Source organism: Phytophthora cinnamomi (genome assembly GCF_018691715.1).
Source record: "Phytophthora cinnamomi strain GKB4 chromosome Unknown Contig14, whole genome shotgun sequence".
NCBI lineage: Eukaryota > Oomycota > Peronosporomycetes > Peronosporales > Peronosporaceae > Phytophthora > Phytophthora cinnamomi.
In genome coordinates, this window is record NW_027150947.1 from 344,373 (window position 1) to 362,297 (window position 17,925).

General features: G+C 51.8%; 3 protein-coding genes across 3 annotated transcripts; all 3 read left to right on the forward strand.

Moving 5' to 3' along the window:
- Positions 1-244: 244 nt before the first annotated feature.
- Positions 245-1,183, forward strand: IUM83_01077 (uncharacterized protein; the record flags this gene model as incomplete). Its single annotated transcript, XM_067924906.1, has 5 exons — positions 245-499; positions 724-739; positions 805-893; positions 978-1,042; positions 1,114-1,183. 5 exons carry the CDS (start codon positions 245-247, stop codon positions 1,181-1,183), a joined length of 495 nt encoding a protein of 164 aa, XP_067797252.1.
- A 2,238-nt stretch (positions 1,184-3,421) lies between these two features.
- IUM83_01078 (putative C2 domain-containing protein) lies at positions 3,422-4,865 on the forward strand (the record flags this gene model as incomplete). Its single annotated transcript, XM_067924907.1, has 4 exons — positions 3,422-3,565; positions 3,639-3,974; positions 4,058-4,563; positions 4,649-4,865. The coding sequence occupies 4 exons, from the start codon at positions 3,422-3,424 to the stop codon at positions 4,863-4,865; spliced, it is 1,203 nt and encodes a 400-aa protein (XP_067797182.1).
- A 1,840-nt stretch (positions 4,866-6,705) lies between these two features.
- Positions 6,706-7,485, forward strand: IUM83_01079 (necrosis inducing-like protein NPP1 type; the record flags this gene model as incomplete). The annotated part of the gene is made up of 1 exon (XM_067924908.1): positions 6,706-7,485. One exon carries the CDS (start codon positions 6,706-6,708, stop codon positions 7,483-7,485), a length of 780 nt encoding a protein of 259 aa, XP_067797183.1.
- Between the last annotated feature and the right edge of the window lie 10,440 nt (positions 7,486-17,925).

The following is a 17,925-nucleotide window of genomic DNA, read 5'->3' on the forward strand; positions in this document are numbered from 1 at the left end:
CCGCAGGACCTCCCCAACTCGATCTTCTAGAAGTTAGGGTTGAAGTCCCATAAGCATACAAAACCCAAATGCAGTGCGGTACACTGTACCTTTCGTGCTCCTCCAATCGGATGCGTCCGTTGTCGCCTTCAACAGCGAAACGCGCCGACCACCCGAGGAACAGCTCGTCGCCCCACGACCACCTTTCGTGTGCGAGTATCTGCGCCTTCCAGCTCCACCCAAGCCTCTTTTTCCGCTCAGATCCATGCGAGTGCCCAACGGGTCGCAGTGGAATCGCTGGCGGTGGCTGCTGCAGCTCCAGGCGCCGGGCGTTCTGGTTGTGCATCCGTGGGGGCTGCTCGCCGCTCTACTCCGTTCCCCCAGTCACCTGTTGGACGGCATCACGGCCTCTCACCACCGCTACCTGGACCGCGCGGCCGTCGCAGTCACGCAGAGACCGGTGTTGATCCCGAACGGCTTCTTCTCGGACGGATGTGGGAGCCTCAACACCCCGAAGCGGGTCCGCGAGCTGCTCCAGAGTCGGCGCATGAGCGACGTCGTGGCGCTCAAGGACGGGGAACCCAATTGGGGGAATGACCGGCAGCTGTAAAGGTCATGCTGAGAGAGGGGAGGTTCAAGAGCACGTTGGGCAACGCGCAGTAGTTGCTGACGGAGGAGAGTCTCGACGCCTGTTGTGCGCTGGAGTGGGAGCGGGAGGACGGCAGAGTACCACACAGGGGATAGGAAAGGCCTCTTGCGGGTAAATTGGCGTGGAAGCTGATGCAGTGAGTTGTTGAGTTGTTGTAACCGTGCGGAGTGACGCAGTACTGCTGCCTGGAACGGGAGAACACGGGTTCTTGCACCGGAGGACGTCCATCGCGATCACACTCGTCAAGCAGGGCGTTGCCACTTTGGTAGGCGGAATTGTGGTGGATATGTTATGGAGTGTTGCTTTCGAGTCCTTGACGGTTTGATACGTACTGGTGCTGCTGGCGTAGATATTGGAAGGACCGTTCTATGGGAAGCGCAAGCCGCCTCAACAGAAAGGATCCAAGTTGCGAAGGTAGAATACTGGAATTTTGTTGCCTGTGTGTTGGATTGGTTCTAACTCTTGTTTTTTGTGGTATTAATAAGAGTGATTGGTCTGCCGATATTGGGCCAAGCCACAATCGAAGAGGCCAAGCCATTGTTAGAGCACTTTTGAAATTACCACGGCTATTCGCAACTGGTTATCGCAGGTAGCAGTGTGGGTGCTGTACGCTGCGATATTTGCTTGAGTTTTACCGGGTGACGTGGGTGGAACGGCTTGGCTCGCGCCACCATCGGCTGTTCCAGTATTTGCCGACGGGCTGCTTTCTGATGCTGATAAAATGTTCGCCGAGCAGGCACTGGCTGGGTCTTATGAATAGCTGGCAAAGACTATTGCTATTAGCACACTGTGTATGACGAGAAGACATGAGATCTAAATCAAGAGTCCTTACATCTAAACAAACTAACAGCTACTCTCTGGCCTACTATCGCGGGTATACCCTAGGCGTTGCTGCGCTGAGCGCGGCTTCAGGCGCAGTTGGCCGTCTAAACTGCAACCAAATTAATCAAACTTCATTTTATTCCTAACACGGCCCTTTTGCAAACTAAAACCAGTAGCGTCAAAAATGGATCCCCAAATGCGAGACTGAGCTTGGCCTTCAGCCTTTGAGTTCAAAATTTGTTGATGGTGTAATTACCGAGGCATGGCGCAAATGCTGTCAAGCGTTTGGCCGCGAAATTGCACCAGCTGAAGAGCGAACTGCATTTACGGCACCACCGCGATGCGTGACGCTCGTGCCGATCGATTGCGAGTTCTGGATACAGGAGGAAAGGAAGAGCGAGTTGAAGATCTCGACGTTAAGGATCACCACCCGCGACTTGGTGTCGTCGCGGCCGGAGAGAATTCGGCTGAGCACGTTCTTCTGCACCACTTTAAACTCTGAAATCACCAAGGCGAATGTGGGCTGGTACGTCGGCGACAGGTTCGTGGAAGCCGGCGTAGATCAGCAGTATCGTGTTTTGAGCGCCGCAAACCGTGGCGAACCGAACAACGTACTTAACAGCCTCCGACTTGGCGCGCATCTGATCTCCACAAACTCGTAGGAGAAAGAAGGTCGTGAAACCCAGCGACGGGCCCGACATCAAGACGGTGGAGAACGGCAGCGACCAGCACACGAACCACGATAACCCGAACGCTAGAGCATTGGTGAGTACCGCTGCTGGAATCGAGATGCTGAGTGCGGCTGCCCGTTGCAATTTCAGACTCGGACTGTACAGTCGGATCTGCTCAATAGAGCAGTGTGTGTAGATGAAACATGTCAACGTAGCTCGCACTCACGCAGTGCCGCTGCGAGCCAGTCCCTCTTCAATGTCTTTCACACGCCTAGAACAAACCAAACCACGTGGTTTGGTTCGGTAAACAAATCAAACCAAAATTACCAATGAACCAGGTTCGAAACGGTTTCGTGGTTTGGTTCGAAGTGGTTTGAACCGAGTGAGACGCTGCAAACCAAAGCAAACCACGAGAATATGGTTGGCTGAAAACCTCGATTTGAAACTGTTCACGATGCGGCTCTTATCGAGAAGTGCCGCGCTGCATAGCCGAAAGGCCAAGCGTCGTTGAAGACTGGAGCCGCTGTCAAAGACGAAAGCTGCATCAGGGTGAGATGCTCACCGCCTTTGGGAATGCAAATCCTGCCATCCAGTAGGTGCAAGCGGATAAGCTAACCTTGCTACCGATACCAGCCGCAGATTCTAATTCTTCGGGTATGCCGCTTGCTTGGGCGCGGCCTTTGAAGAGAGCCCGCCTGGAGTACAGAGAGCCATATTGACCAACCAGGCAGCGGGAAAAGCAAACCATCGGTTGCAGCTGAAGCTCCAAACCACGAAACTCCAAACTTCAGGAATGGTTCAAGAGCGTTGGTTCAAACCAAAGTAACGGCTAGAATTGGTTCAAATATAACTTCGAACCAATAGTTTGCACATTGGTTGGTTTGGTTTGTTCAAGGCGTGGTCTTTCAGAGGCGTCGAGTCGTTCAACGCTACCAGGACGAGACTGGGCAACGGGGTCAACGGTAGATTCGCCACTACACGCCAAAAACCGGTAGAGCGACTGTACTCGCTCAGAGCTGTGAACCTTTCAACTGAATAGTGGCCATTGAGCTCCACCTCCACGGATTCCCACCGACGGATGATTCGAGCGACAGAACTTTGCATCCACTCCATAATGTACGGTAATGGTACATGTGGAGCCTACAGACAGGCAAGTCAATTTCTATTATGGTAATCCTATAAATGTAGCCATGACCCATAGTTTGCCAAAGATGAGATTTGAAATGTAGCCATGTTTACTGGATGCACAGCGGTAAAAACATTCTCTTGTTTGGGCCACTCAGATTTGAATTCCCCCGCCATGGGCCAGGCTCCTTCCAGTGCCAAGGGCACGCTGCCCGCCGCGGCCCACCCGACGCCCTCGCTGTTCCCGCTGCCGTCGGACGAGTTAGACCTGCCGGAGGGTGCCGTGCTGGACGTGGAGCTCGAGATCGTGTCGGCCAAAGTGCGTCATAATTTAGAACATATCATTCTTTGCACTAAATCTGACAGGCCTTGATCTGCTCGGATCTGATCAGAATATCATCGCCGGCGACTACTTGGGCGTCACGGCCCTGATGAAAGGCCAGCTGAGCTCCAGCGACGCTTACGCGATCATCGAAGTGGACGGCAAGAAAGTGGCCTGGACGCACCCGGTCTTCTCGACTCTGGAACCGGTCTGGAACGAGACGTTCTATTTTAAGAACGTCCGTCCAGACTCGCTCTGCAAGCTCTACCTGTTTGACAAGGACGTCAATGCCGACGACGAGCTGGGGGAGACCCAGTTCACTGCAGTTAATACTGACGGTGCAGTGTCCACATTCGAGCTGGCGATCTCGCTCAACGGCAGAAATGCCGGCACCATTGTGATCAAGGTCGGAGCAATTTTTTTTAGAAGTTTATGTCTTGGGAGCACAAGTTGATACAAGTTTTTTTTATGGATTTTTGGAATTTGCAGGTCAAGTCGCACTCGGTGGAGCCGATGCGCCGGGTTTTGCTTCACGAAGTGGGACCTGTGCGTTACTCGGTGCACTCGAGCGTGACTGCGGGTCTCATGACCATGTCGACATCCAACGATGCCAAGATCGAATCCTTGGCGTACCACATCCAGCTGCACAACGTCTCGCAGTTTTTGCCGACGGACCACGAGTGGAACAAGAACTACCCGACGATTCAGCGCATCTTCTCGCCTGATTACCCAGAGTCGCCCGTGCTTCGGCAGGCGATAATGACACAGCATGCCGTGATTTACACACACGGCCCGAAGAACACCAAGTACGGCGCGATTTCCTCGCCTGCCGAGTTTTTCAAGCTCATTCACGACGGTAGACGCCAGGAGAAGGCTGTACTCTTTACCTATGTCATCACCACGAATGGCTGGTATTTCTCCGAAACTGGCGCGGCGTTCTTCAAGGACATGCTATCCAAGCACATGCTGCACTCGGGTGCCGCATTTTCGGTTCTGTACGTGTTCTCCGTCCGAATGTCTTGCCAGACGTCTATCTTTTGCTGTCTTTTTTATGAAGTGACACTGTTAATTCGTACGTAGGTATGCTGGCGAGTTCCGTGTCGACAACTACCTATTTGGCGAGCCCAAGCTCATAATCGACAATGATAGCGGCACATACGCACCACCAAAGGACGATCTCCCGCAGCTGAAGGCGCTTATCGAGAATAACTTCCCTGGAATCGCTGTGGAGGCGCTCGATCGTGAAAATGAAGACCTGCAGCGAACACGCACGGAAATCCTGGATTCTTGGGCGTAAGAAGCCGCGCATTCGGGGGAATTATTATTATCACCCAAAGTCTGTGTTTGTTGTCGGCTTATTATACAAGATCGTCAAATGGATGAATGAAAATGCCCTTACATGCATAATACTAAGGCTGGTTCTCAACCGAGGCGGACGCATGCGTTTTCGGACACTTTGATCTGATTGGTTAACAGGACGTTACAAAAATGATACTGCACAACTCAAGCGTTAACTACTTTTGGCCAATCAGTGCACTGCATTATTTGCATTCCCCCTCAAAGCACTCCCCCTCCTCTGATATGGCGTCGGTCCGGCTTCGACGTGCTTCTCCCCCGCGCTTCACCCCCACCGCAAGGTAACGGCGTAGCTGGAAAGCTGAAGATGAGCTGTGCGGCCTTCTGGTTTGTTTGGTAGCCATCAAGCGACACCAAGCAGCATGAAAAAAAAAATCAACAGTTCGAGAGCGGATTTCGTGGCGAGTGCATGCTTCTACGCTACTTAGAGATTCAGCTTTCAAGAGATACTACAGGGGCTTGGTGGGTTGGACCAGCTTCGCTCCCCATTGCCGGACGGGGGAGTCTTGGTCAGCGCCTCAGATATTGTTGAGTCGTGTGAACCACACGTAGACCAAACAGAGTAACAGTACAATGATTGGATAATATTGATCAAACACTGGGCCAATCAAATCTGGTCAGTTTCATTCTCAACCGAGCATACGGGTAGGGCACGCATGTAACGCACTCGTCGAGAAAAACGCTTCGGTTGAGAACCGGCCTAAGACAGCTGTGAAGCCTGGGCGGGGTCAGAGTGAGCATCTTTGATGATCTCCAAACACAGTTGTCTTACATGAGAGCGATTTGCCGGCTCAAATATGGACCTACATGTACATATCAAAGCCTCCCTATCCGGATACGAATTGAATCCACTAGCCGAGCGCCGCCGATACGCGAAGATACAAGCGAATATGATCCCATCTTTTTTAGCGGATTTCCCCCGACCCGCAAGCCTCGGTTCATATTCCTACATGTTCTACATGTACCTCGAAGTAAATGAATTGCACGATTGCAGCCTACGCTTGCGTCACTGACCGAAGGCTGCAGTAAGCAGCTTCTCCACATCATTCCGGTTCAGCGCGCAAACCCGCCAGAACCAATTCAACGAGGCTTACTTCAATGCCATCGCATGGCATCTCGAAGTTTACTTGTTGATACAGTACACTGAGTGTGCAGTAATCGTGATAAAAACATCGTGGATTGGCAAACATCCACCTGTCCAAACAACGGTCGACAACGTAAGAGATTACATGATGACATCGGTACTGTACTGTAGTCACAATTGTATACATATGTAGATGTAGTATTGCTGCAACATAACTTTTCATGGCATTTCGAAGCTTACTTGTTGGTACAGTACACTAGGCGTGCAGTAATCGTGGCAAAAAAACATCGTGGATTAGCGAACATGCGCCAGTCCAAACAATGGTCGACAACGTAAGTGATTTCCACGATGGTACCGGTAGTCACATCTGTATTTTGCTGCCACATAATTTTTCAAACGGATGCCAATTGAGTGTACCATGTACATGTATTCTAATCCTACTACTATTATACATGTACGATGTAGTATAACATTAAAATAGTTGGGGGTGTCGGATGCCGCGTTTGAGAAGACTAACTTCGCTACGGAGCTAGACCGAAATGAACTTACCAAAGTCCCATCCTAAGGACGATCCTTCCCGTACCTTACCAACTTGCAAAGTGTCGCGGGTGTACAGTACAACCGACTCTCTTCTGCTCGTGGCCAGCACAATCATCGGAGACCACTTCAGTTTCAATCCTCCCGCGAACTGCACACCATGAACCTGCAGTCGCTGCTTTTCATCACCATTACCGCCGCTACGCTCAGCGTTGTCGTAGCCGACTCGATCGGCCACGATAAAGTGCAGCCATTTGCTCAGCCTGAGCCCACCACCATATCCGAGAAGGCCGCCGTCAAGTTCAAACCGAGTCTCCAAATCGTCGACGGGTGCCACCCATACCCTGCTGTCAATGCCGCGGGGGAGACGAGTGGGGGTCTGAAGGGAACAGGAAAACTCGATGGAGACTGCAAAGGGTCGCCTCTAGGCTCGCAAGTGTACGGTCGAGCTGTTTGGTTCAAGGATCTTTGGGCCATCATGTATGTCTGGTACTTTCCCAAGGACATGTACGACGGGTTCTGGTCCACGAAGGGTCATCGACACAAGTGGGTAAGCGCCGTTGTGTGGCTTGACAACCCTGCTCTCGAGACGCCGAAAATTCTCGCCGTGTCGACTTCAGGCCCGAATGGGGAATATCGTATTCTGAAGAACGCCCCACCAGCGTGCGGTCGCTGGTCGTGCGATCCACCCTTCACTGACTACATCAACAGCACCAGTGTCATGCTCGCATACGGATTGGACAGATACTACGATGGTAATTCGATAACTACGACCACAGAGAGGAGCAAAGGCGAGCTTCAGGATCTCATCATGTGGGAACAAATGACCGGCGAGGCACGCAACGCTTTGAGCGGAACAGATTTCGGGGAAAAGGCCAAGGTCCCTTTCATCGACGCGAACTTCAACGCAAGCCTCGAGGCGGCTCGTCCGTTCCTTTAATTTTGACCACAACAAAAGGAAGAATAGCTACAACTGTTTCTACGTAGCTAGCGCAACATCGCACGACGCCGAAAGACACTGCAATAGCGAAACATCAGACAAATTGCCAAAGTATCGCGTCAATACATGAACTAGCGTCACCTTACAGAATACTTCACTGTAACGCGATGCAAATCACGGACAGGGTACTGTAGAAAGCAAACCTGCTCCTTGGACCCTGTAAGCATTTCTCTGAGTTTGCGTTAGTGAGTGTTCATGCTTTAATTCTGGGAGACTTTCAAAGAGGCTGGATAGGTACCGGTACTGTAGCCTCCAGCCTGAAGATATCGTTTACCGTGACACATTCCTCATCAGTATGCAAAAACCGCGAGACGTGTGGTACGCCAAGGATTCGATCTTGGCATCGTTGGACGTCATGGTCAAGAGACCCGCAGTGTGAGCCAGGGTACAGACAACGACGCAGAACTCCGACAACACTGATTGCCATTCCCCATAATAAAATAAAGATAATTCCCCGTCGGTCACCACTGTAAAATATGCGTTGGCCCGACTTTAAGTAATGGCATAATGCTATCATAGTTGATGATCCAGATTACCAAGTGGTAGCTAATGTACCTGCAAATATCTTGTGGCTTCCTCGCGCAATAGCGCTACATGTTCTGTTGTACGCCACGCCTGTGGGAATCCCGGGACCAACACTTGAGACAACGAAATCCGACAGACACAAAAGAATCCGTCGTGATGCACAGCAAGGCATTTCCAGCCAATCAGAACTGATCATTACACTTGTTCTTGTATCCCATCTGCTTTTTAGTATTTTTAATGAACTTCCATGTGGTTTATGACACATTATGTGTGCTTTATGTGGTGCTAACTTTTTTTTTTACAGTGGTGTCGGACGGGGAATTATATTTATTTTTCTATGGGGGATGACATTCAGTGGTGTCGGATTTCTGCGAGATGCTCGGTCGCACTCGCAGCACTTCGTCTATGTGGAACAGGTAGTAGCGAGATGGTCACACGTGCCCGAGCGTCGAGTAGTAGAAACAAGTGTGCGATTCGAGAGAAAACGGATTGTGTTATTGTTGTTTAAGTGTTGTTGTAGGGGAAAGCACCTCGAGCCACAAACCCCCCGTTGACTACTCTCGACTACACCGGCCGCAGCCTTAGAAGAAGTCTGCGTGCACGCAGAAGCAGTTCCCAGAAACCCGCAGGTATTATCCGGTAGAACACTCTTAAATTCTCTCATAGTCACAGGCATCATGGCCAAAGACCTCAACCACCACTCTCTACTCCAACAAGTACACTAGTCGGTACTCAACCAACTTCACCTTTCAAACATGCTGTAGTAACCAGAGTGACCACGGAACGCACTCAGCGTCTCGCACTCCCACTTCACTTTGGTTGCTCAACGTGCTTCATTCGTGTTGTCGCAGCAAACCTATGCTTCCTTCATGTCAACGTCTGATCCGCAATCATAGTCCATGGTAGTTCCGGCATTCTCAGTACAATGCCTCATGACATGGCGAACATCTTCTAGGTTGAGCTGGTCACGCAGACGCTCAAAGACACACGGCCCTAAAGCTTTCGTAAAAATGTCGGCGATGTTCTTTTCTGAGGGAACATATTCAATTTCCAATCGATCACGATCTACCCATTCAGCAATTGAACGCGTCTTTTTCGCCAAATGTTTTTGTTCTTGTGAGTTTCCATTATTTTTCACTTCCTTGATCGTACTTTGGTTATCACAGTATAGCGTAGCCACGGCTCGCTGGTCGATTCCCAATTCCTTCAACATCAATTGTGCCCACTTAATCTCTTTCGTGCACTTGTGCGCTGCAATTAGTTTAGCCGCACATGTGTCATCAGCTACCGTACTCTGCTTCTTACTCTGCCAGTGCCACACATTGCCATTAAGACGAAGAATCCAACCGCTTACCGAACGGCTTGTCTCCGGACAACCTGCGTGGTCAGCATCCGCAAAGGCGTCAAGCCTCACACCGTCCTGACCGATCTCCTCGTAGCGATAGACCAATCCAATGTCTTTAGTATCACGCAGATACCTCAATATGCGTTGAGCTTGTGCGTTGAGCTTGACGAAAATTTTGCTTCGTGTACGTACCTCCATACCTTCCCAATGTTCGCACTGCATTAGCCAAGTCCGGCCTTGTGCAGTGAACGAGATACTGAAGTGAGCCCACGATCTCCCGAAATGGTAATGTCGGTCATTTATCAGTTTTGGATCCGACTCGACACGAAGTGTTGGTTCATTGTGTATTTGAGGTGAGCGAACTGATTTGGCATCAGCCAATCCAAACTTCTTCAGCATCCGCTCAATGTATGCAGTCTGAGATATACACAGAGTTTTGCCGGGCACATAATTAATTTCCATGCCAAGTAGATGCTTCACTCGGCCTAAATTCTTCAGCTTAAATTTCTTCCCAAGAACTTCCACCACTTTCTTCGTGTCTCTCGGATCTGCCGCGATCACAATATCATCGACGTACACTGTTAAGAAAATTTCCCATCTTGTAGTACACGCCGGCATCAAATGGGCACTTCTTGAACCCCATGTCTGCTAAATGGGTATGCAGTGTGTTGTTCCAGATCCGGGAGGCTTGCTTCTAGCCATACAAGCCTTTCAACAATTTGCAAACCCTCCCAGTTCCGTCGCTGTAGCCCTCGGGCTGCTCCATGTAAATTTCAACACCTTGCAGTACACCGTTCAAGAAGGCTGTCACAAAATCTATGTGCTGACAGTCCAGGCCTAACAACAACGCTAGAAGCAGGACTAGTCGGACTGACTCGATTCGCACGACTGGAGAATAAGTTTCCAAGTAATCCAATCCATACTTTTGTCGATAGCCCTTGATTGCCAGTCTTGCTTTGTGCCTCTCAATTTCTCCTCTTTCATTCCGTTTTAGTGCTAGTACCCATAGTGACGATAAAATGTTTATGGGCCTGTCTCGTGTCGGCTTCGGTCTTGGGACCAACATCCAGGTCTGATTTTCATGCAATGACTCGTACTCAACGTCCATTGCTCGCTTCCACTGAGCCGCATGCTCAGACGCAAGCGCTTCCTGTACGGTTGTGGGATTCAGTAAGTCACAAACCGTAGCAATCATCATGCATTGAAACAACGTTTGCGCCAAAACAAATGTTCCAGAATCGTATCGGCTGTTAGGTCGACGCAAACGGTTCGACCTCCGCACTGTTCTCGTTGCTGTACTAGTATTCACCGGGCTCCGATCGGCGCTCCCACTAGCTCCAGCACTCCCACTAACACCGGCATCGCCTGCTCCAGTACTCGGTTGTGCAGTGACATCGACTTCCATCGCTTCAGCATTTCTCTCACTGAAGTCGCTGTCACTGTCACTATCTCTACCGTCATCACTGCTACTGTCATCATCGTCGATCTCTTCATCTACAAAGGCTTCGGACATACCATCGTCGGTGTTATAGAACTCGTCGTCGTCATCATCATCCGACGATGATGAGTGCCCAGTAATTTCATCATTATGTCCTTCATCAAACGCATCATACGGTAAATATACCCGGCTCACTGGTAAGGACACGAAATCGATGTGTTCGAGCAACTCTACTTCCTCGCCATAGTACCGCTTGTTTACCAGATCTCTCACGTACATGGGATCGGCCGCCATGTCTTCATGAAACACGACATCTCGTCGTTCCACCAGGTTTCCTGTACTCAAGTCGAGACTTCGATACCCGAGCGCTGTCTTGGCATATCCAAGAAATATACCAGGGTCTGATCGCATGTCTAGTTTGGTCTTACGTTTCTTCTTCGGAATAAAGTGAAATACCACTGACCCACACACGTGCAGATCACGCACAACCGGCTTGTTTCCAAATAATTTTTCAAACGGGGTTACACCATCCAAGGCCTTGGTTGCACTCTTGTTGTCCACATCTACGACATAACCAAGTACGTCACCCCACAGACAATACGGCAACCCAGCCGCTTCGTTAACAGCCCGCACTTTACTCATCAACCCGCCGTTCAGTTTTTCAGCCAAACAATTTTCCTCTGGGGTATACGCGTTGGTAGTTATCAACTCGATTCCGTGCAAGGCAAGGAAGGAGATCAGTGCCGTGTTGACAAACTCCTTCCCCTGATCACACGAGAAAACATTGATCGAGTGTTCCTTTTCCAATCGCAATATCAAATTCATCACATTCTGAGGTTCTTCACTCTTTTTCTTCAGAAGATAACACCACTTATACCGTGATGCTTCGTCTTGAATAAGCTGGAAGTAAATATTTCCTCCAGGAGTCAAAACACCTACATGACAGACGTCCGACATCAGGCGCGCATAGCACTCTGTCTTACGTTTCCCCTGCTGACGTTTGTAGGCCATTCGCCTTTGTTTCGCACGCTGACAGGCAATGCAGCGACACTGACCCTTAAAATCGTTCAAAGAGAGCGGATCCATACCTTCAACCATCTCCGATTGAACCATCTTTCTCATAGCTTCGACATTCTGATGAGCAAAACGCATGTGCCACAACAGTAATTTGTTCTCCTTTGGAGTTGAAGTCATTCTACACACAGTAGAGTTCGAGCGAACGGAGGACGTATCCAGCCAGTAATGCCCATTCCTCTTCTTGAACATCAGCTTCACACCTTCATACATCTCATTAGTGAAGTAGGTGACTCTATCTGCTGGGTTACGGGTAAACGGCGTTGATGGAATCCAGCCATCCAGTTCAAGCAATTCTTGACTCAGAAGATTAATGAGTCCTTTCGGAGAATAACGCGTTTCCTTCAAGTTCAATATAAATCCAGAGCCATTCGGATCTAAAACATTCATTGTCCGTACTTGGACCAGACCAATGCCTTCCGCTTTGGCACTACCCCCCTTCCAGGCATTAAAATACATATCATCTTCAATCAATTCATGCTGCAACGAGTCCACATTAGTGGACACATGCACATCAGTACCGGTATCTAACATCCATTCCTGCGTAAATTCATCTGAAGCAGCCAGGACCTGTCGTGAAGCCGCAGCATCGCTCGAACCTCGCATCATGCCAATGGTACCAGAGGGTTTTACCCATCGACCCATGAAGCCAATTTTCTTATTCTTTTTCTTCTTTGAGGCGTTTTTACCTCGCGTCTCGCTGTCCTCACTGTCGTCTTCATCATCATTTTGGCCCGCTTTCTCCTTTTTCTTTTGTTCGGCAAGCCACTTTCTGCACTTAGCCCGAAGATGACCAACTTTGTGGCAAAAATGACATTCACGGGTCTCTTTCCACGTGCCTCCTCCTTGGGACTTCTTTCCAGGACCTACTTTGTTTTGTTTCTTGGCTTGCCAGGGTCTTTTTCCCTGGACTGAACCAATACTTTTGTCGCCGTTCTCCTTCTTTTTCTTGGAGAGATCGTTGTTTTCATAATCGGCTTCATCCATTTCGGCTTCACTCCGCAGAGAATTCAGCACTCGTTCGAGATCAGGAGGATTTTCATCTCTATTGAACATTCGGACAACATTTCGATGGGTTCCTTCTACTCCCGTTAGAATGATACATGCCATCTCTGCATCACCGATCTGATCATTCATGTTCTCGAGTTGGCGGCGATAATCCTCTAGATCCTCCAAATATTTATCCATTTTCATACCCTTCACAAATTTCGAGCCATACAACTTAGCACGAATCCGAATACTGTTTGCGAAGTCTCGCCGTGTCTTGTTTCGCACGAAGACGGTCCACATCTCACTCACCCGCGCGAACTTGCAGACTTTCTTGGCATCCTTTGGGAGAAGCCCACAGAGCAAAGCATCCCGCGCAAACAGGTTGCACTCTTCATAAATTTGTTGCTGGGCGGCATTCTGCGCGTCTGGACCCTCGGTCCCCACAACCACATTCGAGCAGTCTCGTTGCCTCAGATATGATTCCAATCGAGCCCGATACAAATCAAAACCACCATCTGCAGCATACTTGGGCGTTTTAGTAGCAGCGGCCACTTTCCGCACCGTTTGTTGCCGTTGGAGAGCTTGACCTACTTGTTGACCATGTCCTTGATCTTGTTGCTGTGGTCGCGGCTGCCCTTGTTGCTGCCCTTGTTGACCTCCTGCGTTACCATGGCGCTGCAACGCACCAAACTCCATCTTGCTTCTTGCTTAACTCCAAATCCCACACAGAAGCCACTTGGGCTCATAACCTGCGAGATGCTCGGTCGCACTCGCAGCACTTCGTCTATGTGGAACAGGTAGTAGCGAGATGGTCACACGTGCCCGAGCGTCGAGTAGTAGAAACAAGTGTGCGATTCGAGAGAAAACGGATTGTGTTATTGTTGTTTAAGTGTTGTTGTAGGGGAAAGCACCTCGAGCCACAAAACCCCCGTTGACTACTCTCGACTACACCGGCCGCAGCCTTAGAAGAAGTCTGCGTGCACGCAGAAGTAGTTCCCAGAAACCCGCAGGTATTATCCGGTAGAACACTCTTAAATTCTCTCATAGTCACAGGCATCATGGCCAAAGACCTCAACCACCACTCTCTACTCCAACAAGTACACTAGTCGGTACTCAACCAACTTCACCTTTCAAACATGCTGTAGTAACCAGAGTGACCACGGAACGCACTCAGCGTCTCGCAGATTTCTGCATCGTAGTCTGTACGCTGGTTCACACTGCGGGTTTCATGACCATGTCGACGCCAAGATCGAATCGAGATACCTCCTTTAGTAGACAGGTTTCGATAGGGCTTTCGCTACCACTACCACCAAAAACGGTGTTTAAAACAACGCTTCCCCTAAACCTTCTCTACAAAATCCTAGCGAAAACGCCAAATCTGGTGACAACTTTCACTACCCTCACCAACATCCATCCTTGCGGCCTGCTCGCCAACCAGAACCTCAGCACGTCTGAACGCGTTGCAATTGTGGACAGTAAGCGCATGAACTTCACGGACGCCGATGGTGCGCTAAAATCATCGGTGACGAGCCCTACAAGGGCGGATACGCCAAAGTAATGGAGACGTGGTAGCACATGGCAGACGCCCTGACGATTTATCGCGCGACATTACACTCGGCTTCCTCCACGGAACAGCGGTCACCGCGTTCAGAGATGATGACCGCCGGTAGGCACAGCAGCCTCACCAGACTGAGGATACCGCCCACAGCGAACTGAAAGTCGTGCTAAGCGTTCGCGTCCGTGCACGAGAGTAAGTTGAAAAAAAAAAGCCAAAAAGAAACGAAAAGGTGGTGTTCAACGACGCCTGTAACGGGCCTGGTGTATGCCCGTTACTGGCTTACACCTAGGTGTTGAGGAAGCGTCTTGTCCTCAGTAAGACTGAGAACTAAGTATTAAGTCCGATGTAAATTCAACTCTGATTTATTATTAGACCGGGGCGCGAGCCCTTAGGACTAATGTGAACCACTCAAACAAAGGTCGACAGCTGATTGGCTGAAGATGGGGACTGGCTTCCCCACCTTTCAGCCAATCAGAGAATGACGAGTCAGCACACGCTAGTCGTGTGCCGACCATGCCTACTTATGCAATATCGGAAAGATGTCTAGCTACTTATGTAAATGGAGGGCCCATTACATCACCCTCCTCTCAAGGCACCACTCACGAGACGTGAGTGCAAGCGGGGAATTCTTGGAAATTGAGACGTCAGTTGGCGCGGCATTAACTGGGTGATCACGATGCGTGCGGACCACAGCTCCTGCGCACCGCAGGAGCACAACCGGACTTGCGCGGCAAGGGGCAGGACGCAGCGAAGTGCGAGTGAGACGGCGGAAAGATCGGGGATGACGCCTGCGAAGGTTGTGTCGTCTGCGGCAGCTCGGAGCATTACTCCGAGGTGGACTGGACGCGCGAGGTCGCCGAGCGGCCGCTCGGTGAAGCGGAGCAGTCGTGGATCGCCAAATATCGGTGCGCGCTCAATGAGGTCTCGGTGGCTTCTATTCGCGGCGGAGGCCGCCGCGCTCGTTATCGGTGGGGTGCATCCCCGTCGGCTCGTGGTCGTTCGCGATCTCGGTCGCGGCGGGGTCGCCGTTGATGGAGTTCTCGGTCGCGATCTTGGTCGCCGCGTGATCGGCGACAGCGGCGCTCTCGTTCGCGATCTCGCTCTCGTACTCGAGGACCACGTCCGGGACATCCCGGAGGAGAGATGAACGTGGTTCCCTCGTATCCTCGTCCGGCGGATAACCAAGCCAGCGGACACGATAGCGCCGCGCGGGGGGAATCCCGCGGGTGGATGTTCTACTCGTACGGGCGCGGGTACGAGGCGTCGCACGAGGGGGGTCCTCGTGCGCCACGATGTGATCCACGATCCAGCACTTTTGGCCAGCCGAGTCAACAATCGGCGGAGGGGGTTCGCGGCGATAGGTCGTACGCCTGGGTGTTCCAGGGGGATATGGAGGCTGCCGCGAATCGTGCTCTGGACGCTCAGGAGGAGGCTGAGGAGGCGACTGCGCAGATCGCGCAGACACGGAGGGAGCTTGAAGCGGCGCGCCAGTCGAACCGGGAGTTGGGAGTTGGAGATGCGCGTCTTTGGAGCGCCGCGGACAGGGGCACAGCCGCGGCAGTCGGCGGCGCGGACGGCGCGTGGAGAGGGGCGTTCGCTTTACGCTCCGGCGCCGGCGCCGGAGGATCCATTGTCGACGGGATAACAGCGGTGTGGTACTTCTTGAGCCGCCCGACGTAGAACGTCGGGCGTAATCGTAATGACGTAGGAATATCCAACGTGTAGGCTTCACCGTTAACCTTCACGACTCTGAAGGGTCCAATAAAACGAGGCGCGAGTTTGCTCGCGCCAAGATTGGTAACTGCGGAAGAGCGAATGCCGTCGGTCGACAAGAGGATTTGCTCTCCTATCCGGAAGGTAGCCATATTCTTGCGTCCGCGCCTGTCCGCGTTCTCTTTTTGTTTATCCACTGCATCTTGAAGTGCATCGCGCACAAAACGGGCGATTGACGCGCGTCGCTGTACGAACGCCGAAACGGCGGCGTTATCGACCTGGCGCGCCGGGGACTTCGGCGCGTAGTTGGCCGCGACTTGAGTGCCGGTATTACCGGGGTCAATCAGGGTTCGCGCAGTCCATGCTGCGAGAGGAGACGCCGCGGAGCTCGGCGTCGCGAGAGCCTGTTTCGCCTTGGAGCGGGCGACCGCGCTCAGTGACTCGGGGTCGTGAGCCCCACTCGTCACAACATATTCATCATTGCCACCGTCATCATCCCCACCCAGAGTGGAGGCACCAGACACCGTGGGATGGCCCACGGCGAGGAGAGCCGGGACGCGCGGGTGCCGCGCGTTGTTCGCGAAGAACGGGGTCAGCCCCGTCGAGGCGCGCTCAGCGTTGTTGAGTGCAAACTCGGCAAGGGGTAAGAACTTGCTCCAACTCGCGAAAGAAGTTGCATAACTCCGAAGAACATCTTCGAGGACCCTGTTGACCCGCTCTGTCTAGTCATCCGTCTCCGGATGAGCCGCCGTCAACATCGACAGCTTCGTCCCCAGAAGCTGGAAGAAGGCGGTCCAGAACGCGGACGTGAACCGCGGATCACGATCGGAGATGATTGACTCCGGTAAACCGTGGTGTCGAAATACGCTATCGACGAAATGCGCCGCGGTCTCAGCCGCGGTGACCGTATCACTTACGGGGGTGAGATACACCATCTTCGTGAATCGATCCAAGAAAACCAAGACGCCGTTCCGACCGTCGGCATCGGGAGGGAGCCCGAAGACAAAGTCCATGGAAACTGAGCGCCAGGCCTCAGTTGCGATCGGAAGTGGGTGCAGGGGCGCTTGTGCCGACTTGGACGGCTTCACTCGTTGGCAGGTCTCACAAGTGCGGACCCACTTACGCACCCATTTGTACATGCGGGGCCAGTAAAAGTCGCGGGATACTGCCGCGAAGGTCTTGTCGCGGCCCAAGTGTGCGCCCATGGGGCTTTCATGGAACTCGTGAATGATGCGAGCTCGCAGATCGTCGTCGCTGGGTACGACGACTCGCGGAGCATCGAAACGATCGATGTTGTAGTACAGCAGATCATTGTCAAGGTGGTAGCGGTCGATCTGGTTGCGCGTATTGCGCGAGAGGGCTCCCAGTGTCTCGTCACTGGGAGAGCGGAGGTACGCCAAGATGTTGGCGTAGACCGCATCATCTGCGTACGCCGCGACGATATCATCGCGAAAATCCATCTCGGGGGACACAGACGTCAGGTTGATACCTGACGCTGCACACACTCCGCAGTGATCATCGTCTTCATCCTCGTCGTCAATCACTTGGCGACCCAACACGACACGAGGATCGTAATCGGGTCGCCGAGACAGCGCGTCGGCGAGGATATTGTTCTTGCCCGGCTTGTAGTGCACGACGAAGTTGTACTCGGCGAAGAACGACAATCAGCGCGCCATACGCTGGGATAAATGCATCGACTTCATCGCTGTCCGCAGCGATGCATGATCTGTGTACACG